The sequence below is a fragment of the Cynocephalus volans genome, chromosome 12 (genome assembly GCF_027409185.1).
Source record: "Cynocephalus volans isolate mCynVol1 chromosome 12, mCynVol1.pri, whole genome shotgun sequence".
In the NCBI taxonomy this organism is placed as follows: Eukaryota; Metazoa; Chordata; class Mammalia; order Dermoptera; family Cynocephalidae; genus Cynocephalus; species Cynocephalus volans.
The window spans coordinates 86,960,655-86,984,032 of NC_084471.1; the positions used below are offsets into that span (position 1 = coordinate 86,960,655).

Here is a 23,378-nt window from a genome sequence, read left to right on the forward strand (position 1 = left end):
AATAATTAATTGTAGTGGAAAAACAAAACAAAAAAAACCCCAGCACCCAAACACTCCATCTTGGTGAAAGTGGATGACGTAGTTGTTAAGTGCGATACAGCAGTTCTCCTTATCTAGATGTGTCCATAAAGCATGGCTGAAACAACCTTCCACATTGCTTTTTGCTGAAACAGCTCGCTGTGTTCACTTGCCACTGTGTAGCTTTTGTATGTGATTAAGGTTGCTGCGAAAGCATAAGCACACCCACAGCTTGATCCTGGCCACATAAATAATTGTATTGTAATGCTCATTTCCTTCCTAGGAGCAGGAGACATTTTTCTAAAATATATACCTACTGTGTTTTGTTGAAGGCGATTGCAAATACTGTCACTTCATAGCAAGTGGTTCAGTTATCACTGATTTTCTTTAAAAGCATGTTAAATGAAGAAGAGGAAATTACAATGTTTAGAACACTTATAAAATTATATTTTACTATTTAGCAATTAGTTAAGTTATCATTTAGGTTGTAAGAATCCAACAAGATGTTCTGTGACCCAAATTAAATGCATGAATGAGGCTGATGATAGTCTGAGGTGAAAGGTGCTCATATCCTCAAAAATCAGTGGTTCCTGCCATGTAGGAGCATCTTTATGATACAGCTTATAGAATTGTGGGATGGATGGTTTTGGCGGAAAAACAGATCCATGGATCCCTCAACTTTCAAGTGTATAGAAAGCCCTTGGCTTGCTGTTGAACTGTTAGAAGCCACTAGGACAACCATGAGCAGAGAATATAAATCTTCCATTTTCAATTATCTTTCTGTGATTGTGTAGTTAATTTTTCCTTTTCAATTTTGATCTAAGAAGACATAGGTTCTTTGCCTTGATGGTAGATTTTAGAAGTGAGAAAAGGCCAGATATTCTTGAAATTGAGAGAAAATTTTGACTCTTAGGGAAGGAGACTCTTCAAATCGCAAGTAGGTTTCGCTAATTTAAAAAAAAATATATGCCTTGAATTTCTAACAGAGGTGGGACTAGAACTCTGGAGTTTTGATTCCTATTGTGATGTTCTTTTCACCATCCCATGTGCCACTTCAAAGGAGGGGTAGCTATTCATGGCATCATGTAGCTCTTTATTTTCAGCACAACTCCAGCTTCAGTCTTCCATGGCTTTTACATAGAGTCAACAGAAGTGCTTTTGGAATGCCAATTATTTTAAAAAGAGTTGTTTGTGCACTAGAGCTAATGTGATGACTGTTTCTAGGATCTGTCAGAAAATGACTTCACCCTCAAGTTCTGTATTAAATGATAAAGCTTCCCAGAAAGCATCTGACTCCTTCAGTGGATCAGGCCCCAAGTTGCACTATGTTACTAAGTTCCATATTTGTAAGTTGTCTAATTAATTGCGAATTCCCTGAGAATACGGACTATTTCTTACATTTTTGTTTTCTTCCTGGCACCACTTACTGTTTTGTTTTTTTTTTTACTTTTTAATTTCACATGATTGGCATCTTGTCCATATCATTTGCAAGTTTTATTCAGCTTGGTTAGTCAAGGTACTGTTGTCAAGATCATGACGAAGGACCTAGAAATTAGTGAATTCATGTTCTATTTTACTTGTGAAAACAATTCTCATAAACCCTTCCTTGGAAGCTGTTTCATGGATATCAAAGAATATTTTGGCTCTATGGCTGGTCTCTTAAAAATGTGTAAGACTTTATGGGTGGTGTTTTGAAGTAAATATGACATAGAGATTGACCCAAAGCTTACAGACAACTGTAGTAAAACAGTAAGTCTTAGGGCAGTGCATATAGGTGCAACCAAAAGTATTCTTTGAATTGGAAGGACATAGGTAAAATATGTTGTTGTACTTAACAACTTAATTGGCTAGTATTTATATGGTGCTGAAGAGAACAAAATAGTAAATCAAATCCAATTGTTCTTTAAGAAATTGGAAGACCCAATGTACCACTGGCAAAATATGGTATATATCAAGCTCCCAGTAATTTACAGTACGGATGACTACTCAGCCTCCACATAACTCTGCAACTTGGAGCTACCTTGGTGTCATGTACAATAAAAAATGAGGGTTTTTTGTGGGGGAGGGTGTTGGAAATATGTGTATGTCATGTTGACTTTCATTTGTTTTTGTTTCAATTTAATTTTTAAAGAGAGGTACCAATTCATGGTTCAAAGAGAAAACAATGTAAAGAAATATTGTGAAAGCATCTTTCATACCCTTTTTTCCATCCATCCAATTCCTGCTTCATTCTTCTACAATGAACCATTGGAGAGAGTTCTTTACTCCTATTCCTGCTCTCTCAAGCCTACACAAAAGACAGCATACTACATGCTTTGCTCTCTCTTCATCTTTTCACTTAACACTGTTTCTTGATACATAGAGAGCTTCTATGATGAGTCTTTGTGATTACCAGCATCGGATTTTTTAAGGACTTTAAAGGTAGGGTGAATAATAGATACCAGTCCTATAAACAGTAGAAGTTATTTCTGCAAACCAAAGAACAACATTCCTTTTTTTGATTAATGAGCTCGAGGCTTTATTGTATTTGATCTTCAGATATAGTTTGTGACAATAGTACCATATGTGAATGTAAATTCCTCTGTGTAATCCATACAAGCTTATCTGATATTGCAAATATGAAATTATATTCCTTAAAGTTTTCATTTAGGTTAATATACATTGAGAAGTTCTGTTTATTCTGATTGAACAAGTCCTCACTTTTTTTTCAGTTATCTATCAACCTAATCTATTCTAATATTTAATTGGTATGATATGTGCAAAGGGAGGGTTTTGGGTCTCAGTGATGTTCAGTTTTCTCAGCCCTGTTTATCAGCGAGGCAGTCTTTTCCCCAGTGTATGTTTTTGGTGGCTTTGTCGAAGATTAGTTGGCTGTAGGTGTATGGGCTGATTTATTGGTTCTCTGTTCTGTTCCACTGTTGTGTGTCTGTTTTTATGCCATCATTTCTGAGAAGGTGAACAATTCTGTAATTGAGAATGAGGATACCACAGTAATACGTCTTCTAAAGAAATTTTGCAACATAGGTAACTTTAATAACTAAAATTAAACTGTTCATTATTATCATTAAGAAAAGAAAAATTCCTCACAGTTTGAGTTATCAATGAAAATACAGTAGATGTTGCTATGATAGCATAAATAAAAGGTCAATTTACACTTAGTTCTCTCAAACACTTTCCCAAACCTATTTTAGTTTTTATTTAAAAATGAACACCAGGTTTAAGAAGAAATATTAGTTTTGGATGTTTAAGGTAAGAGTGCACCAGATGCCCAAGGCCCAAACAAAAAAATATTTCTACAAGGTCAGACCTAATCCTGCATTTCCTGAATCCAGATGGCATTAGAATATTTAATACATATCTGAGATTATGGGAAGATCAAATTTACCAGATTTGTCTCTCATTGCAGAGGTAATACAAATGTATGACATTTTCTTCTTTGCCTTGAAGTAGTTCTAATATTTGGGTAGGGTGTGTGTGTGTGTGTGTGTGTGTGTGTGTGTGTGTGTGTGTGTGTGTGTGTGGTGTGTGGTGTGTGTGTGTGGTGTGTGTGTGGGGGGTGCAGATGCATTTACTCTCTGTATCTGCTGTGCTTGGAGCAGAAGACCTCATTTGGAGGGATAGTAGCCTACTTATGGACTTTAAGAAATCTCTAACTAAAATGGGAGACTAAGAAAAAGATCTACACTAGCTTTATGAATCTAGACTGTTAGGCACTATGGGACATGATTATATAATCATTTATTAGAAGATATTTTACCTCAAAGAAAAAAAAGAGTTGAACTAAAATTTGTATGGAGGATAAAAAGAGCAGGTGTCAGGTCAATAATGAGGACTCCTGTGCAGTTACTTTTAGCTTAAAATATAGCACCAAAGATCAATGCAGTGTCTCAATTGCAATTCATTTCTGCTTCCTAGATTGTTGTAGGAGATAAAGTTGTTTTGATGCCGGTGAATGCAGGACAGCCACTACATGCCAGCAATATAGAGCTGCTTGATAACCCAGGGTGTAAAGAGGTATGTTCAAGAGGAAAGGGGATGAATGAATTTGTTGATTTTCTCATGAGAGAGAGAGAGAGAAAAAAAAAGTCATATAATTTATTTCATTGTTTTCATGAGCATAATCCCAGTTATTCTAATTAATATTCCTATATGTAGATAGTGATTAGTTATTCTATTTTTGGATGGATTTTTGAAGATATTTGGATTAAGCTACATAACTCATTGTCCAAAGTTGTCTTTTTTCTCCATTTACTAGTTGAAGTAATAATTTTTGGTACAGAATGGAATCTGTAGTCTTATAACTCTTCACATTTCTTCATTGATAGGTGAATGCTGTTAATTGCAACACTAGCTGGAAAATCACTTTATTCATGAAATATAGTTCCTATCGAGAGGATGTATTAAAAGGAGTAAGTATGTGCTACATAGAACATTTGCTAGAAGAAATTAAGGTAGTCTTACTGAAATTCTGGAGGCAAAACCTGTGTATTCATTGTTGTTCATAATTTAGAATGTGACTACAAACCTTAACACTTACAATGAAAGTTTTACTAAGCCCCTCCCACAATATTTTGAAATGTATAAATAATCATTAAAAGCCAAGTAGCTAGCAGAAGGCCCCAGAGTACCATAACCAGAAAGAAACACCTGCTTCTCATGTCTATTGTTCAGACGGTTGTTTGAAAATCAGTGTTTCTTGACCTGTTTTTTCTAGGGTGACGTTGTTAGACTGTTTCATGCAGAACAAGAGAAGTTTCTCACTTGTGATGAATACGAGAAAAAGCAGCACATTTTCCTTCGTACAACCTTACGCCAATCAGCAACTTCTGCTACTAGTTCTAAAGCACTCTGGGAAATAGAGGTGTGTAAATTTTTTTCTTTTTGCTTTTAATAAATATTTAGATAAAAAAGACAAAATTCACTATACTAGTTGTTTTATTATTATAGGCATCATTTAGGTTAGACCCATAAAACAGAATAATTTTTGTGTACCAACTTGTACTCCTTCATTGCTAGGACCAAATTGAAAGAATACTGCTTCCTTCACCTGCCTTCTCTGGGGTCTGTCATTCATTCTCTCTCTCTCTCTCTCTCTCTCTCTCTCTCACACACACACACACACACACACACACACACATGCACAATTAATATGGGCATATATATATTTTTACTTTAAAAAAATCCATTCTGAGATGTTATCAAGACTAATCAGACTGACGGACATGTGCCTCAAGTGGCATTGGGGTTTAGATGAGCCGGACAACTCACTTTCAGTGAAGATAGATACCAGAACTACACAATCACTGAGGAAAACATTTATTTCTCTTGGTGATGCCATTTCTTTTGGAATAAGGAGATCTATAGTTATTCATCCTTTAAAAAGCATTTCTTAAATGTGGAAATTTGGCAGAGTAACTAAGAAAATGTGAAGTATAGATTTTTTTTTTAAATGGTCTTTCTATATAGTGGAAGAGATAAGATATACATAATTGCCTGTGAACAAGCCAGCATCTGATAGATTCCATCTTGATTTAATGGACGTGTAAGCCTGGAACAGTGGTCTCAACTATTTTGAACACATCACTCCCTGCCCCCTTTAGAGCATTTCTTGTGACACTTCCTTTAATATCCCAAAATGAGATTTGTAGGTAATATTATTTATATATTTCACTAAAAAGTAATATAATGCTCAAATTCTAATACTTAGAAGAAATAAGAGGGAAATGCTTCATAACAAAATAATATGTATTTCAACCTGTAAATGACTAGAAGATTTATACATATCTTGGATGGAAATATTTGACATAGAGGTGATAGAAGAAGATGAGAAGGACATCTATACAAGTAAAAGGAAAGAGCAGAAGTACACGTGGGCCTGCAAATAATAACTCCTGTTAGGAGAAATAACAGCAGAGCTTACTTGTAAGAATAACAAGGCGAATTACAGACTATTGCAACAGAGAGAATGAGTAAGTATGGTGTTCACGCAAATGAACTGAGCTTCATTTTTAAGTGTAGCACCAAAAGAATCCTCTAAGTTGTGACATGGTTTAAAATAGAGGAGAAATAGTATCAAAAAACTTATTTTCTATCTTCAAACCCATTACTTTTTGAGGCGTACTTTTAGTCACTAGCATTCAGAAGGACTTTGGAGGCCATATCCATCAGGAATTGATAGGGATTGAGAAGGTCTGGGGAAAGCAACCAGCACCAAAGCTGATCGCACACGAGGCTGCATGGAACCCTTCCCAGAAGTCTACCTCACCTATCAGAGTAAGACTGAAAAATAACAGGCAACCGAAAATAAATACGTAATTAAAACATACATTTTCACACCATAGATTTCCCATCATCATGTTCCAAAAACTTAAAAAATATAGAGATACTGATAATGTGAGATATTATTTAAAAATCTTATTAATGAAATGCAGTGAGTTCCCTATATTTCATATGTCTGCCCATTTAATGTTTCTAAGTTCAGATTGTCTGTTAAAAGGAGTTTGGAAAATGCACTCATATTTGCTTTTAGTTTTATAGCTGTTGCTGTAACTGTACCACTGCACTGAAACCCTTTCCATCAAAATGCATAGTTGGAAATGCTATTACACATCGAACAGTCAGAAAAGAGAGTGAATAAATTATTTAACAATTTTGAGAGAATGTCTTTACTTCATTTAAGTTCCCTCTCCATAGTGAATTTCTCTTAAATTACCGGACCTTTCATATCATTTGAAGTAAAAATGCTTTTGTATGATTATGTGCTAAAGTATTACCAATTTATATTTGTGGTAGGTCTATTTCCATGGATTTGAAAGATGCAGGCTGTGGGGAATTTCTCTGTTGAGTGCTGTAACAGTCAGGAAACCTGAGCATGCTCAGTTAGCATGAGCATCAGGTGTTTCAAACAAGGAGGTATTTAATATAGCAAATTAGGTTTGACATTATTTGAAGGGCTGGAGGAGGAAAACTGGGGTGGGGCACCTGGGCTTATCTGACAATCTGGCACTACTGGAAGCCACTACCACTGTCCTCTCAGTCTGCAGCCTCTCCTTGTGTGCTGCGGGGTCCTCATCTACTCCCTCCCACCCTCACAGGAGCCTGCACTATCAGCTGCCACCACTGTTACTAGAGACCAAAGAGGAGCCTCTCTTCTGCCACTCAGAACCCTGCTGGATGAGGCTTTCAGCTCCGGTGACACAGGGGAGCACTTAGAAGGGTGGGGATGGTCCTGGGCTACATGCACTATCTAGCACAAGCTGGACTTCCCTGTGAATTGCAGGACATATAGTATCTGGGACACTGCCCATTAACCACGAAAAGCATCTCTCCATAGTCATCATGGTAAATGAAAACACCCTTTTTTCCAAGTTCCCAAAATGTTCCCTAGGGGAACTGTACTGCCATTGCTAGAACCACTAATGTACAGTATAGGATCGGAGTTTTTAGTCTGGGCTCCATGGTAAGCTTCAGGTTGTTAACCCCTAGCTCTGTGTATTTTATATACAAAATGTGTGTGCATGTACACATGTGTGCATGCGTGTGTGTGTATGTGAGACAAACAATAGATTTTATCACATTCTCGAAGGTATCTCTGCCTTTACCAAAGGAGTAAGACTTCAAACATTGATAGTTCACAGTGGCTGTTGTGATTAGCAAAGGATCTGTGGAAGAAGTTTGATATGAGAACTAAGCCTTGAAGAATGGGTGGGTATTTGGTCATGGAGGGAGTGTTTTGTAAGCGGTCATGCACTTTGAAGTATTTTCATAATTGTTGTCTTATTTAAGCTTCGAAGTAGGGGAAGATTGACAAGCTGGAGTCTAGCCAGAGGTGTTAGGAAGTTAGATATGTTAGCACATAGAATGCGAGGCTGCGGTGGGAGCTAACGGGTGGTCAGTATGGACAAAAGGAAGGCAATCTGTTCAGGGAGAATAGTGACAAGTCATCCTAGCCCTCTGATATGCCTTATGATATTTAATCTTCACTACAATCCTGGGAATGAACCCCATCTTGTACACAAAGAAACAAGGTTTGGAGATGTTAAATTACTTGCTGTGATCATACCACAGCTTTTGGTGGAGCTGGGACTCCAATACAGTGTCTGAGTGCAAAATCGGAGCTTTTCTACTGCACTGTACAACCTGTCATAACCCGTTGTGGGTTCTACTCTTTCATTCCTGGTGAGCCTAGAGGCCAGCACCTGGGGCAAGGCCAGTTCAGGTAGCAGAGGACATGGTGTTAAGAAAAAGCATACATGGAAAGGGCCGAGAATTACATTAGTTTAGACCTCCAAGCCCTGGCATTTGTGGTTCTCTGCATGGAATGATCCCTTCCAGTCTCCGACATGGTTGCCTCATTCTCATCCTCCAGGTTTCTTTTCTCATGTCACCTCCCAGTGGCCCATGCTGACTGCCACATCCAAAGTAGCCTCCCCTAGTTACTCAGTCATGCACTCTGTTTCCTTTCTGGCATTTGTCAAGTCCTATTTCCCTGCTAGTTCTCTCTCTTCCCCATTAGAATGAAAGCTCTAGCCTTGTCCACTCCTGTGTCCCTATGGCCTTGAAGACTACCTGGCACATAGTAGACTCTTAATACAATCTGTTGAATCAATGTTTGAATGTCAAATGTGAGGAAATGCCACAGTATTTCCAGTTTTGGCCTTGGAAACATGTCTTTGGGAGTAAGGCTGTGTTTGCAGATTTTAGGCATGAATTTCACGTGTGTACAGTGAGTTAACAACTGTTACAATATGTCTCTTGCTCATTTATGGGGGATTTTGTTTTCTGTCTCTCTGTGCTCTCATGAAAGCATATATTCAATTTGACAAGCCAGCATTAACAGGAGGGCACTCATGTAAACTGTTGGCATTTGCTTGCCAGGAATATCAATATCATTTTGCTATTATTGTCACTGCTCTCTGTCTGCAGGTGGTTCATCATGACCCATGCCGGGGGGGTGCAGGACAATGGAACAGCTTGTTCAGATTTAAACATCTTGCAACTGGGAACTATTTAGCTGCAGAGGTAAGACTAATGGATATAGTGCTATTAACTCTGTGACTCTGAAACAGTGAAAAAGGCAGTTGAATTCTCAAAAAGATGTTGTCTTTGCAGGAATAGTCATTATATAAATTTGATTATTGCCTATGATGATCTGGATTGGCATATATATTATCCTTAAATTATAAATATAAGTCAAAATCTTAAAATAAAATCTTAAAATAAATCAGCAATAACAACAAAATTGTGTAGTTGGCTTACTATAAGGTCAACTGAAATGAGGCATCTGATCTGCATATGTATGTGATTTGTTCTAGAATTTTCCATTTAGCATTCACCCTTTCAGAATGTCTGCATTGGTGACGTGATCAGTTCATTGTTGATGTCCTAAGCCTAGACAGCTTCAAGTTTATTTTCGGTGGCCACTCTTTTGTTGGTGGGTGGCTTTTATTGTTCAAACCATTGGAGAGGAAAGAGTTTTCATCCGGAGACACTGAACTGTCCTAAAACTGTCAATAAAAATGGTAAAAACACATAAAGTCTTTTTCTTTCTCCACTAAAAAATGTTGACAATCAGACAGATATGAAGGGTAGGGAGAAATAACATTATAGAAGTTTTAATAGTGATTTTAATTAAGGTTTGGTTATCTAATTTAAAAATAATTTCAAAACTATTCTTTTTCAGATATATGAAAATAGCTATTAATTCTCCTTTCCTCAACTCTGTTTCTGTTTTTCAATTCAGAGTTTCTTCTGAAATTTCAAATCAGAATTTGGTTTTAGAATTTTTGCTATTACTTACCTAACTTTTGGTTTTGGATGTGAGGAAGAGTTAGGAACGAGGTGGGGATGGAGAATTGATGAGGAAAAGGTGTGAGGAATAGAAGCGGGTCCTACAGTTTCTGTGAGCATGCTGGCCCCTGTCCACATTAGCACCCGATCCCATTACCCTTGTCCTCCTACTAATCTGTGATCATCTTCCTGTAGCACTCACTGTCCAACCTATTGTACATTTTATTTGATTGACTGTCTCTGCCAGTGGAATGTATGCTCTCTGAAGGTAGGAATTTCTTTCCCATCACCACTGTGTCCCCTGCACTCAGAACAAGGCCTGGCACTTAGAAAGCATTTGATGAATATTTTTTGAATGAATGGATGAATCTAAAGAAGCTATTTAGGCTTCTATGAGATGAGAGGATGGGAAGAAGGAGATTTCAGGATTTGTTTGTGAGAAACATTTGGAGTCATATTTGGGCAAATAATCTCTCTAAGCTCCAATTTCCTCCTGTGGATAATAGGGATAATCACAATATTTATATAATAAGATTATTAAGAGAATTAAATGAGGTAAAATTCTTGGCGGGAGGTGTGTCTCATAGAAAACACCCAGTAAGTGATGCCAACATGATAAATTTTGTTATATGGTAAATAGGGATTATTCTTACTTTTATAAATATCCGATACATTATTTACTGCTCAAGTAAATGAAATACAGCTCTGCAATTTATGGGCTGTTTATACCATAAGTTCTTTGAAGTAACCCTTTTGAAAAATAATTGTTTGGGGCAAAAATCATCAGTAAGATAGAGAATCTTGACTAAAATAAAAATTAGAAAAGCCTATCTAGGTGTCCTATAAAAGATAAGAAGTTAGGACTAAAATCCTTTTGGATCTTATGTTAGTGGCTTTTTTTCTCTAATTCACTTTTCAATCAATGGCTTTTTTAGCTACTGACATGCTGTAGAAAACTGACACGGGATGAACATTACTAGTTTTCCTTGTTAATTTCTGTAATTAAACTTGTATAATTTGATGCATTCAAATGATTAGATTATTAAGAATTAAATTGTTCATTAACTTTGATGAAGATCCAAGACCTCAATGCATAAATGAATTCATTAAAAATTGAAAAATGGAAGGCAATTATTCCCTGAAAAGAATTTGAAAGACTCTTTCATTCTATCTCTAGAGAATGCTGCTTTAAATGCCAGATGCCATTTTGTCCATTGAAGAGTCTGGTGTATTTGGGGGACCTTTTCTTTGGCCTTTAATACTATAGGTAACATTTTTTTTTTTTTATAGCAAGGTGAGAGAAGGAGAATTGAACATTAAATCCATACCTGAAAATTGAAAGCTAGGAATATATTTTCTATTAATTTTAACTAGTATAACAGAATGGGTTCTTCTGTATAGTATTCTAACATCAAAATACAATCATAGCCTCAACTGACCAACATCCATAAGTTGGGATTTTATATTTCCTGTGTCAGCTAAGTTCAGACAAGATCCCAGCACACTCATATGTCTGAGGATGCTTGTCCTCAAAGCTGTGCAAATGACAGAGGTGTGGCCAAGTCACAGTGACCGTCGCCACCACAGCTTCATAAAAAATAGATTTCCAGTTAGGAAATAGGTGATAACTAGCCTCTGACAGCATTGAGAAGCAATGATTGTCCTTATATCATATTGCCTTGTAAAAATGACCACGTCTTTAATTTCAAAGCATTACTCATGTCATTGAGATAGGACAGGGGGTTCCCAGCATTTTGAGTTGCAAGCTCCTAGTGTTATTTGTTTTATTTCACTACACCCTTCTTCTTAGGTGCGAAAAGTCTCCATGGCTTCTATTCATTTTACTTTTTTTCAGTTTTTCTCTTTAATTTTTAATAGATATTATTTAAAAAAATAAGACACACGTACTGGTATGTTGAAAATGCAAGAGATGGACATGATTGTTTTTGAAATTCATAAAAACAACAAACAGCGTCTTTAAGATTTTGCACAACCTTTGGTACATGTTTCTTTAGTGCCTGATAAATGCACAGCATGGCAGAGAATGCGGCAGGTACAGCAGAGGAAGCAGAGGACTCAGTCTTTGTCCTCAAAGAATTGATCTTCTAGTTTAGAAGATAGCATACCAAAAACGACCCTGGCCACGGGCAAGATCTTGGAGGCCTAATTATGTGTGCAAGTGAAGTTAGGTCAGTGTGAAAGTAGTGAGAGAAGGCTCTCACTTGAGGTGAACTTTTCCCTTGTTCTCAAAGAAAGTAATAGACTTGGACTGGCAGAGAAATAACAGGACAATTCTTGTAGAAGTTGCCAAGGAGACATTCCAGGGACATGGAATGTCCAAATCATATGTAGAAAACATAAAAACCAAGTCCTAGCCCAAGGAAGGAGCTGTGAAAGGGACTACTGAATGACAGATCCCTTTGCTTTAAGATTTTCAGGGAAGGTTTTGGATTTGATCTAATTAGTAATAGGAATGAAGTTTAAGGAAGTTTATCCTGGTAGCCACCTAGAGACTGGGAAAGAACAGCTATTTTCAAATCTTTGGTAGAGATTGGTGACTTCATTAAAAAAATAATTTCTACCCTTGAGCTCCCAGTACAATGTGATAAATATATGATAGCAATATGAGTAGTGGCATACTTACAGAGCAGTGCTAAAGTGCGGCCCTTCTTTAGTAGTGGGGGCCAGGGAGGCACAAGGAATGGTCAGGAGGTGTTAGGAGGAGCTGCTTGATGGATGAGTAAGGCAGATGGGAAGAGAGTAAGGGTGTTCAGGTAGTGAGGACAGCTTGGACGCAAGTGTCAGTTGTTGTCACACAACTGGTTTCATATGGCTGATACCAAGGACATGTGAGTTTGGAAGTGTTGCTAGAATGTGGGAGGGGAATGACAGGGCCAGAAATGTAGTGTAGCCAATCAGTTCAGGCCATTTGTATTAAATTAAGGAGAATGGGCTCTATCTTTAAAGCAAGGAGGAGTACAATAAATACATTTGTGATTAAAGAAGACCACTCCAGAGTTGTACTGCCTAATATAGTAATTAGCCACATGTTGGCTATGAAATTAAAATTAATATTATTAAAATTAAATAAAACTTAAGTCAGTTTTTCAGACACAAAAGCCACATATCAAGTTGCTCAGTAGCCACACCATATGGGGTAGAACAGATATGGAACATTTTTATCACCAAAGAGAAAGTTGGTTGAATCTCTAGAAGAGATTGAATTTAGGGGCAGGGAGATCAGATAGGAGACAGGTACGACTCCTTCAAAGAATTGTGTGCACTTGAGCCAAGGAAATGGCATCGGCAATGGCGAGGAGGGAAAAATTGAAGACATTTTCAGGAGACAGAATCAACGGAGTGGCAATCCATTGAATGTTAGGGGAGAAGGAGAAGGAAGATTCTGGCTTTGGAAAACTGGTAATGTCATTCACCAACTTGGGGAAAATGGGAAAAGGTGCCAAGGTGATGAGGGAAATAATCCATCTGATTTTGAGTATGTTTGATTGGAGGTGCTTATGAAATGTCCAGGTGAAGGTGCTTAACAGGGAGAGGATTCACAACTTCTAGAAGTTTGGGAATTCACCAGGGCTGAAGTAGATTTGAGTTTAAATGGCATGGATAAGATCACCAGGGAGTGTGAGGAGAGTGGAACAGGTTTGAAGATGGAACCATCAGGGGCATCATCTTTCAAGGGTGGGCAGAAGACTGGGAACCTAAGAAGCCAGAGAAGCAACTGGAAAATCAAATGGGCTGAATTACAAATGTCAAGCAAAGGAAGATAGAGTCTCAGAAAGGGGGGAGTGCTACCGAAAAGGTCAGGAACAAAGTCTATTTGCAGCATTTGGCAAGAACACAGTCATTTGTGACTTTATTGAGAGCATTTTTAGTGGAAGCCGGAATGCAGGAGTGGAGGAATGCCCAGGAAGCCAGGAAACAGAAGGGAGTGTAGGCTGAGTGCTCACAGCGTGGCCATGAACGGGGAGAAACAAGGGAGGAGTTAAAGGGAAATTAAGAGTCCTCTTAGATGGTTTTTATAAAATCTATTTAAAAAAATAAGATGGGTGAGGATCATGCTGTTTTTGCATTAAAAGGAATTACCTAGCAGAAGAGCAGGATATAGTAGGGAATTACTCTCTTGTCTCACAGCTTTTCCTCCCTCAACAGACATGTTTATAATTTAAAATATTACTTTTATTTGCTTTAGGCATTCCTGGTAAATTGGATTATGTAATTCTTGAATTGCCTTTGAGTTTATGATATTCGTATTGGCCACAGTGGCAAAGAGAAACAAGCATAGCGTGGAAAAAAAATCCCATGTAAACCTTACACTCTATCTGAATTTAAGCAAATATTTAACTTCTCTGGACCTGAGTTTCCTTCTGTGTAAAAAAGGTGATAATATATATCACATGGGATTATTCTGGAATTAAAGAAGATAGAGAGTGTAGAGCACCTTGTATGTAAAAGGTATCCGTTCAATAAATGTTAAGTTCCTTTACTTTCATGGAGAAGAAGGGGAGAGAAAATGCACAGTAGTGTTTTATTATTATTTTTATTATTATTATTACCAAGAACTAGTATTCATTGTCAGTAAAATAACTTAAGGGAGGAAGTATTTGGGGGCAAAATTTAGTTATTTAATCTGTTTGTCTGGTAAAGATCACCTCCTATGCTTTGACATAGGAAATACTGCCTCATGGAGACATCAAAAATCCTTCCAGTAAAATCTCATGATCTGCCATACAGTTCATGTCAGCTGCAGCTCACAAGCAGTCACTTCCATGATTTGTAAAATAGACATTTTGGATGAGATTACTCTTAATCGGTTGGATAAACTATGCTGAATGCTTATCTAAAAGAATAGCTAAAAAGACTATTCATGCCATGGATTGTTAGACCATTTAAAAATATGTTGCTTTTATTTTTCTAAGTTTCTATAATAAAATTTTCTATATGATAAATAAAGATACTTTCAGATACTTGAAATAGTTTTCTGTTGTCTATAAATTTTAGTTTAACTCAAGTAATTGGAGGATAAATTTGTGGTCTTGTAATACAGTGTAGTTAGAATTTATTGAGCATTTTAGAATTTTAAATGCTTTGATTCTGAATAATGCCACAATTATTCTCTATAAGCCTCTTGAGATATTTCAGAAATCCACCACTTAGGGAGGAAATGCTTATAGCGTTTCTTTGGACTTGTCACAGTGTACAGTTATGTATGCATTTGTTTATTCTCCTGTGTGTGGTGTTTCTCTACCCAATGACTATTTTGTTCCCTATGAGGAAGGCCCCTCCCTGCCTGTTTTGCTCACCACTGGACACCTTCTGCGTAGAGCAGTGTCTGACGCTTAATTTGCATTCAGTAAATACTGGATAATTGAATGGATGAATCATAGGGACTATGATTGTTGTTGTAAATCCAATAATTTCACTTTATGGGAAAGGAAATGCAGGCTCAAGAGAGGTGATTTATTTTGCTCAAAATCAAAAAACAATATAATGACAGCGTTAGGGCTAAATGCTAAAGTACTGCTTCATCTGTGTTAGTGGTTCTCAATTGAGGGTGAGAATTTGGCACAATTTGGCAATGTCTGGAGACATTTTTATTGTCAGAATTGGTGAGAGGGAGCTACTGGTACCTAGTGAGTAGACGCCAGGGATGTAACATCCTTAATGCACAGGACAGCCCCCCACCCCCCTAACAAAGAATAATCTTGTCCAAAATGCCAATAGTGCCAAGGTTGAGAAACCCTGATCATTATTGTAAAATGAAACAATCATTTACTGAATGCTTAGTAGGTAGAAGCACTATTTTGACTGTGAAGAAAACAAAGATGATTAACACAATGTCCTTGTCCTCTAAGAGTTTGCAGTCTAGAGGAGAATTATATTAACTCAATCATTGGGACATTGATATCTCTTTAGCAATTGCTTCCATCCTACATACACAACTGAGATAACTGGTTTTTTATAATGTTTAAATTATTAACATTTGTAGGTGACCATGCTAAATCTTACAGTAAGTCTAAACTACTGCAACCTTAAATCTAAGCACAAATGAGAAAAAAATCATCTAAAAACTTAATTACAGGTAGAGTGCCTAAACGTGATACTGTGTTTTAACCAGCACTTAACTAGGGTTTAAGTTATTCAGAAAAACGTAATAAGCCTATGGTTCGTGTAGAAGAGAAGGAGGCACTATCCAAAGGAAATTAGACCATTTCATATGCTGGAGATTCTGTAGACTAATTATAGAGACAAAACACATACATTGCAAGTAGGTTAAGAATAGCACTATTGTGTGTGTGGTGTGTGTGTGAATTGTGGAAAACATCTAGGAATTAGAACAATGATAGGATATAACACTAGGTTTTGCTCTGCAAGATACTAGGTTTAGAAATGGACTCTTATTCAATGCAAAGATCTCCAACAGTATAGTTTTAGGAAATTCAGATTATTTTTTAAAGAAATTTACAACTCTACAAACCCATGGACAAAACAAGGAACATGGTATGTATAAGATAATAAACACATTTTGGCTTTATGGGATAATACAGAGCCATATTATCAGTCTGTCTCCCTGTCATGTCACTTTCTGTGGGGCATATCTGTAGTTAGGTGGCATGAAGGGAAGAAAGCAAACATTCATATATTTTTGAGTGTTCAGTTACACAGCACAGTTATCAGCACACTCGTTGACATTTTGTCATAGATCTTTTACTTGTATTAACTTATTGGTGCAGGAGAGTTCACAACTATGTCTATGGGGGGGGAAATAATTTTATCACATTTGAACAGGATAATATGGGATTTGGTAATATTAAAATAGTTTTTCCACAGTCGTGGGAAGAATTATAAATCAAGCACAACTTCTGATCCGCTGCTTTCTACATTTTCTTACTGTGGTTATTACTAACGTGATAATATTTAATGATCCTTTCTAAAAAACGATAGATCAATTAATGCAAAATAATTTTGATAAAGATTTTATATAGCCCTTTTAAAGACAAGTAGTTTATTTGTTTGTAGATAGGCAAAACTTCCACCAGATGGCAGTAAACACTTATTTCCTAACTATTCCATAACTTTTGGGTTTAATTAATTAGTTAAAAACTTAGTACTGGAAACCTGTGCATTAGCATAAAATCTTATGAATATTAGGGCTATAGTTTTAAGTATTCGTATGTTTAGTTTCCTATCAAAGGTATCATCCGTAGTATATAAAAAGGGCCTGGTTTATATGTATGTATATGTGTAAATAAGTACAATAGACAAACATACATACCAGATCCTATAAATAAACTTAATATAATTTAATAATAATTTAAATTTGATATATAAATTTACTCACATATAAATATTACATATCAAAATAGAAATTGTGCTTGGCACATAAAAACACTCAGTAAAGGTAATTTTTCTCTTCGTTTGTTTTCTAGACTCCCCCGTCAGAATAATAGATTGGCCCTGAAAAGCCAGTCATTGGAAAGAGGAACACACTCTTATTTTAAAATACATACCTGAAGATTTTATGACTTTAATGTTAGATATAATAAAAATTGATCAAAACAAATTTCATTGTAAAAAAGTAACATTTTTCTTTTAAGGAAATGAACATGTGTTATGGGTTTATAAACTTTTGATCGGCTTCCTTGCCTTTGTGTTAGATGGAAGAGTGCAGTGTCTTTCATCTCATCGTGGAACAAGCATGACTTTCACTGCCCAGGTGCTTATGATGTTACTCTCTCTCTTTCTACCCCCTTGCACCACACCTGGCATCCTTCTGTTCCTCTTTGGTCATTTAAATGGAGATTCTTCAAAGATTAGTAGTGGGTCTCTATATTCCCTCTCTCTAGCCCCCTTCCATGGCTGCAGCAAGCTATAAATTTGATCTTGGATATCCCATTACCATATAAACTCAATAAATGTATGTAAGATTGAATTATTTTCCCACAAAATGGTGATTTCTCTTAGTTCAGGGTTAACAACTTGAGAGTCATGTTAAACATATTTTTCTCTTTCAGTTTACAGATTTAGATTCTTCTGATTCTGTCTCTGCAGACTCTTTCTCATCTGTTTTCTCCTTTCCATTCCAGCATATTATTTTTGCTTGAGCCCTCTCACCTTATGCTTGAACCACTGCACTTGGTTAGTCTCACTCTTTCGTCATCTGTCTCCTTGCATCTTCTGAATGAGATGCAAACTCTTTAGCCTGTGGTTCAAAGGCCCCTTTGGTCTAGGCTGATCTTCCTTCCCACCCTGGGTCACCCCACTCTGCTTTACAGAGGCAGGAGGGAAGAAGGAAGCCATATGCTACCGTAGCTGAAAGGTGGAGCTTCGCACCTCTGAGACCTGTGCTTCCTAATGCTGTCACTCAGCAGTGGTATGACTTTGCATAAAGTACTTCACTTGATGTACCCTGGGTGCCTCATCTGTAAAGTGGGGAACAAATATGCTAATAATAAATAAAAATTTAAAGTAAAAAAAAAAAAAGCGAGTCTCTTTTAATAGTATAATTGTGAGGTGAAATGAATTAGCCTTTAAAAGCACATAAAAAAGCATTCCGTTAATGACATTTATGAGTCTTGTCTAAACGAGTCTTATTTTCTCACCTTTACGGCATTGGCTCCAGCACCGCCTGTCTTCCTCATTCCCTGTTTCCTGATCCACCAGTTAAAACTCTACCCGTCCTTCAAGGCTTATCTCAAATGCTACCTTCTCCATGAATAATTCTTGAATAAATATGCCCACCACAGATCCCTCCTTCCTCTGACCTATATTATTTATAAATTATTCATTCCTGTCTTATATCTCTTCTCACATTCTATTTTGTATTCCAGCTAACTGTATTTATGTCTTATTTTCCCTTCTAGATTTTAAGGTCTTATGGTCAAGGACCGTATTCTCTTTGTCTTTGCTAAAATACCATACGCCACAATGCTTTGCGCATTATAGATGCTCTATTAATATTTATTGAATAAATGATTGAATAGCATATTAGTTCTCTTTCTCTAATGCCAGATTTATAATTTATTTTTCAACATAAGGAAATATTTCCTTTAAAGTTCTAAAAGATTCAGAAAGCTTCGTACGACTATGTCTTCTTCCCCCTTCTTTAAAAATAGTATTTTTTCTATTTGTCCTTCATCTAGTCACTTTAATAACTACTGCAGTTATTATACTTAGAGAAGAAAAGCAGCAGTATAGTTTAAAACATATTTTTATTTGGCCTTCAAATAGTTAATATTGATGAATTTACATAGCCATAGATTTATTTGGGTGGCTTCTCCTCCTCCTTTCCCACCTCCTCCTCCTTCTCTTCCAATTATTACTATTATTCTTTATACTTTACTGAATTTAGTGACGTAATCACTCTGTGTTAATTATTTAAAAAAAAACACACTGCCGCCTGAGAGACACAGATGAGGTAAACCACCTTTAGTATTGCACCATCTTTTAGTATTGCTGCCAAAGACATGAACATTTAAACTTTATTGACATAGAATCAAGGTTTAGTCATAGACTTTTCCTCGTTCGAAGATGAGGACATGGAGTTCTGTGGGGTTTAGATGACCTTTCTTAAGGCCCCTGGTATTTCCTTATAGAGCAGAGTCTGGAATCCAGTCCCCCAGGCATCTAATCAGGGTTTGAACTGCATGATCCTAAGTGGTGAAATACTCATACATAAAGACTGAATTTTAGAAAGTAACGTTGTCTTTGAGGTAAAATATGATCTAAGTTTCAGAGGGCATGCATTATTTTGTGTTTTACTTAGGTATGTTGATTCCTGTTTCTGTATACATTTTAGTTATGGATATATCATGAATTTCCAGCATGAATTTACTTTACAGTGTCTGGAACCAACTATTCTAAGGTTTATTGCATGAAAATTTTGACCCTAAGGTATATCCTTGGTTAAGCATGTTACATAACTTTTAGATGTAAATGCATTTAAATTTTAGTACGGATTTTTTTTTTAAATTTAAAATGAAAAGTTGAAAATTTTCAAACAAAAAGCACATAAAAAAAAACTACAGTGATACTTGACTAAAATAGGTGACTAAAGAAATCCCTTCTGGGCACTGTGCTGGAATTTTCTTTACTATCAAGTAAAAATGTGTTTTTTGACTTTGATTGATGAGTAGACAGGAGGCCAGTTAACTCATTCTTTGGCTCTCTACCTTTCACTCTTGGAATCTAAAGCAGGATTAATCCTGTTTTGGAACTAATTCTGTTACTCATAATTCAAGGGAATTTAAGGAGTCTGAGGTAGAGTCTGAGTCTGTAGAAAAAGAAAGGTCAGCCTCACATCACCCTAACTGCTGGCCCAGCGCTAACAGGCAACTTGGGTCTTCTTACCGCCTTGCATGTCAGTTCTAAAAACTGAGACCGCTGTCATGTGACTCCTGGATGGGTACTGCTTTCTGTCCACTCCCCTCCCTTCTGTCCCCACTCACTTTCTGATTTGTTTCATAGTTTAGTTGTGTTTGTTCTTATGTTTCATGGAGTGGGCATCACAGCGTCCATTCTTTTTGAGCCTGGCCTCCTCCACTCAGTGTTTCTGAGGTCCAGCCGTGCTGTTGAGTGCATCTTCATGTTTTTTGCTGAGCAGTAGCCCAGTGTTTAAATATATTACATTTTGTGTATTCATTCTCCTATTGCATGATGTGCATTTTTACCTGAGCTTAATTTCTGGCTCTCTTCTATGTCCCTAGCATTGTTTTCTCTCCTTTTCCCCCTCATAATCTTCAAATGAATGTGTCAATCTGTTTTAGTTGATTTTCCTGGAATAGGGTAGCCTCTGCATACACGGTTCTTTCTTCAGATGAGAAGTTTTATTTCTATTATCTTTGATTATTGCTTGTGTTCTACTTATTCTTTCTTCCCTTTGAGTACCCTGATCATGAATTTGTTGATAGTCCCTTCGCTGGTCCTCCACTACTACTTTCTTTTCTTTTCCTTAGTTTTCATTTCTCTATGCTTTTCCTCTGTATTGAGGGGTGGCTGTTCAACTTCTGGTCCTCTGCATCATTCATTTTCTGCAGCATCAGCTATGCCTTTTATTGCCGTCAGTGTGGACTTTAATTTTATATTTATGTTTTCATTTTTATTGAAATTCTCCTTAACTTTAAAAAATGTTTAAATTCTTTTTATATTATTTTATACAAACACACATACACATATACTTATTATCTTTTTAGCTGTTCATGTTATTCTGTTGTCTTTACACAGAGGTCATGTTTACTTATACTTTCTTGAGTATGCCAAACCATTTTCTGAACATTTATTTTGCGTCAGTACATAGAAACCATTCAGAAAGATTCCAAAAAAGAATTTCCCTTGTTCTAACATACTTTTTCACCAGTCCCATTTTAGGTTTTTTCTTTCTTCCTTCTTTATCATCCTTAGATGAGTGAGCTCTGTGTAGACACAGATGGGTTGAATGGATTGTCCTTGTTCTTTTGTTCTATTTTTAAATTCTCTAATGTGACAATTCAGCCCTCTTTCTTAATCTTCAGCTGCAGGGAGACTGATGAGCGCATTTCCAGTGCAGCTCCCAGTTGTAGCAGACGTTGGCTCTATGTACCTGGGCTCTGTGGCAATTGCTTCTGCCTTCCACTCCTGCTGTTTCTATATTCTCAGGCAATGCAATTCCAGCACACAGCATCCCCGGTTCTTTCTCTTGTCTCCCCTCTCTTCACACAGTACTTCTCAGAAGGCCCTGGGCCATCATCTGCTCCCTGCGCTTCTGCCCCATTTTTTTTTTTTTTTTTTTTTTTGAGGACTGTAGTGTCTGTCTGGTCATGAGAAGATAGAGACAGGTAGTGGGACAGTGATTGGGGTAAACTGGGGAAACAACTTTCTGCTTGATCTACCAGCAGCTTCTCAGCAATGTAGAAACCCTTCTGTGTAGGTTTTTGGTTGGTAAATTCTCTGGGTCTCTGAGTCAGTGGACAAATAGTGGGACCACAGCAAGTATCTTCTTTACTTTGTTCCCATGGCCACTACTGTGAAGTAAGGTTGAAGTAAGCCACAAGATAAAAACTGGTAGTTACCTGCCTTTCCCTCAGAACCTTCTGCTTTATAATTTGCGTCAATTCATTGAAGATTTGGAATGTAGGTTGTTTTTCAGCCTTAGTTCTCAACGAGATTGAGAGTTTTTTTTGTTTTGTTCTGCTTTTTTTTTTTTTCCCCCCAGCACCTTTGTTGATATTTAATGATAAGCTTGTAGGGGCAGTTCTCAGAGCTACTAGCCAAATATCATTTTGAGAATGTCTCCTGACTTTACATTTTAAGTGGTAATTTTAACTACTTGGGATTAACCATTGTATGTACCAATTGATTGACGTTAAAGTGATTAAATTTAATTGGAATACTTATTATTTGAAGAAAAATGTCTTCTAAATCTGTTGTTTTACAAATTATCGACTAGTTATTTCAGTACAACTAACATCCTTTTGAGGCTGGTGGGAGTCAAGATTCTAACTAACTGGAGATGCATGGGTCAACACTCAACATATCCAGAACTAATTTTTTCTCATTGGAAATACCCCTAAACTCCACTATCGAAGCCTGAAGACATGTATTTTTGTTTGTGAGTTTCAATAGTCCGCATGTATTAGCTGACATATCTGACACATAGCTTCTCTTTTGCTCCATATTCATTCCCTTGTGTGGATAGCATATGGAGCATGATCTTGAATCATTGTTAAAACTTTCATTTGGTCTATTTTCAAAAGTTGGTATCTGAATTATTGGCAAATGGCAGTTTTTGTGGTGGGTAAAGTGGTGAAATCTCTTGAACGCTTCCCCAGAGGAGGTAAGATTGTCAGCTCTCCCTTGTTCAAAGCTGTCAGAAATTCTGATATAAACCAAGGCCTGGTATAAACAGTTCTGACATAAACCAACATTGCATTTTAGCCCTTGTCTCCTGCAACTGTGGTTTGACGGTAATGTTTTGAATTGTCATATTTACTGATGTTTTCTTTCTTAGATTCTTTTTATATTAAACTTAGTTAAAGGTATAACAGTGAACTGAGTTAAAGATCACTGGTCTTGTTAATGTGCTTTTAATCGCAATTCAAAACTAGTTTTGTTTTGTTTTTTAGCTTAATCCTGATTATCGAGATGCCCAAAATGAAGGAAAAAATGTGAGTAGAATTGTTTTTTCCCCAACAAATCCCCAATATAGTTGCTTATTTTTTATAATTGAAAATTTAATAGCAAACTAGTAGAGTAGGGTCTCTGAGGGAGATTCCATGAGTAGAGGCTATGTATGGTTCAAAGATCAAAGATAAAGGATGATATGGCTTATATTATAAGAAGATGTTCAATAGATAGGTGCTTAGGGAGATTTCTAGCAACTTGAAGGCCATTTATGGTAGAGCACTGGAGGCATCGGTATCTAGGAGATACTGTGGGTACAGGTTTAGTTTTTAGATGTGCAAAGAAATTAGGAAGGAGAAATGGGATTATGGTGTGATATTAATATTAATATCAACAGGACACTGCGTTTGGAGTCAAAATAATTTGGGTTCTGTTTTTGTGGAGAAATTGAAGCATCG

The 23,378-nt window shown here is 36.7% G+C and overlaps 1 protein-coding gene across 1 annotated transcript in view; it reads left to right on the forward strand.

Annotated features, from left to right (window-relative positions):
* Positions 1-23,378, forward strand: part of ITPR2 (inositol 1,4,5-trisphosphate receptor type 2) — a 487,108-nt gene that overhangs the window by 105,343 nt on the left and 358,387 nt on the right. Inside the window, exons 6-10 of the mRNA XM_063115575.1 lie at positions 3,934-4,032; positions 4,344-4,427; positions 4,733-4,879; positions 8,944-9,039; positions 22,923-22,976. Coding sequence (XP_062971645.1) covers positions 3,934-4,032; positions 4,344-4,427; positions 4,733-4,879; positions 8,944-9,039; positions 22,923-22,976 — 480 coding nt within the window. The remainder of the gene's footprint in view (positions 1-3,933; positions 4,033-4,343; positions 4,428-4,732; positions 4,880-8,943; positions 9,040-22,922; positions 22,977-23,378) is intronic.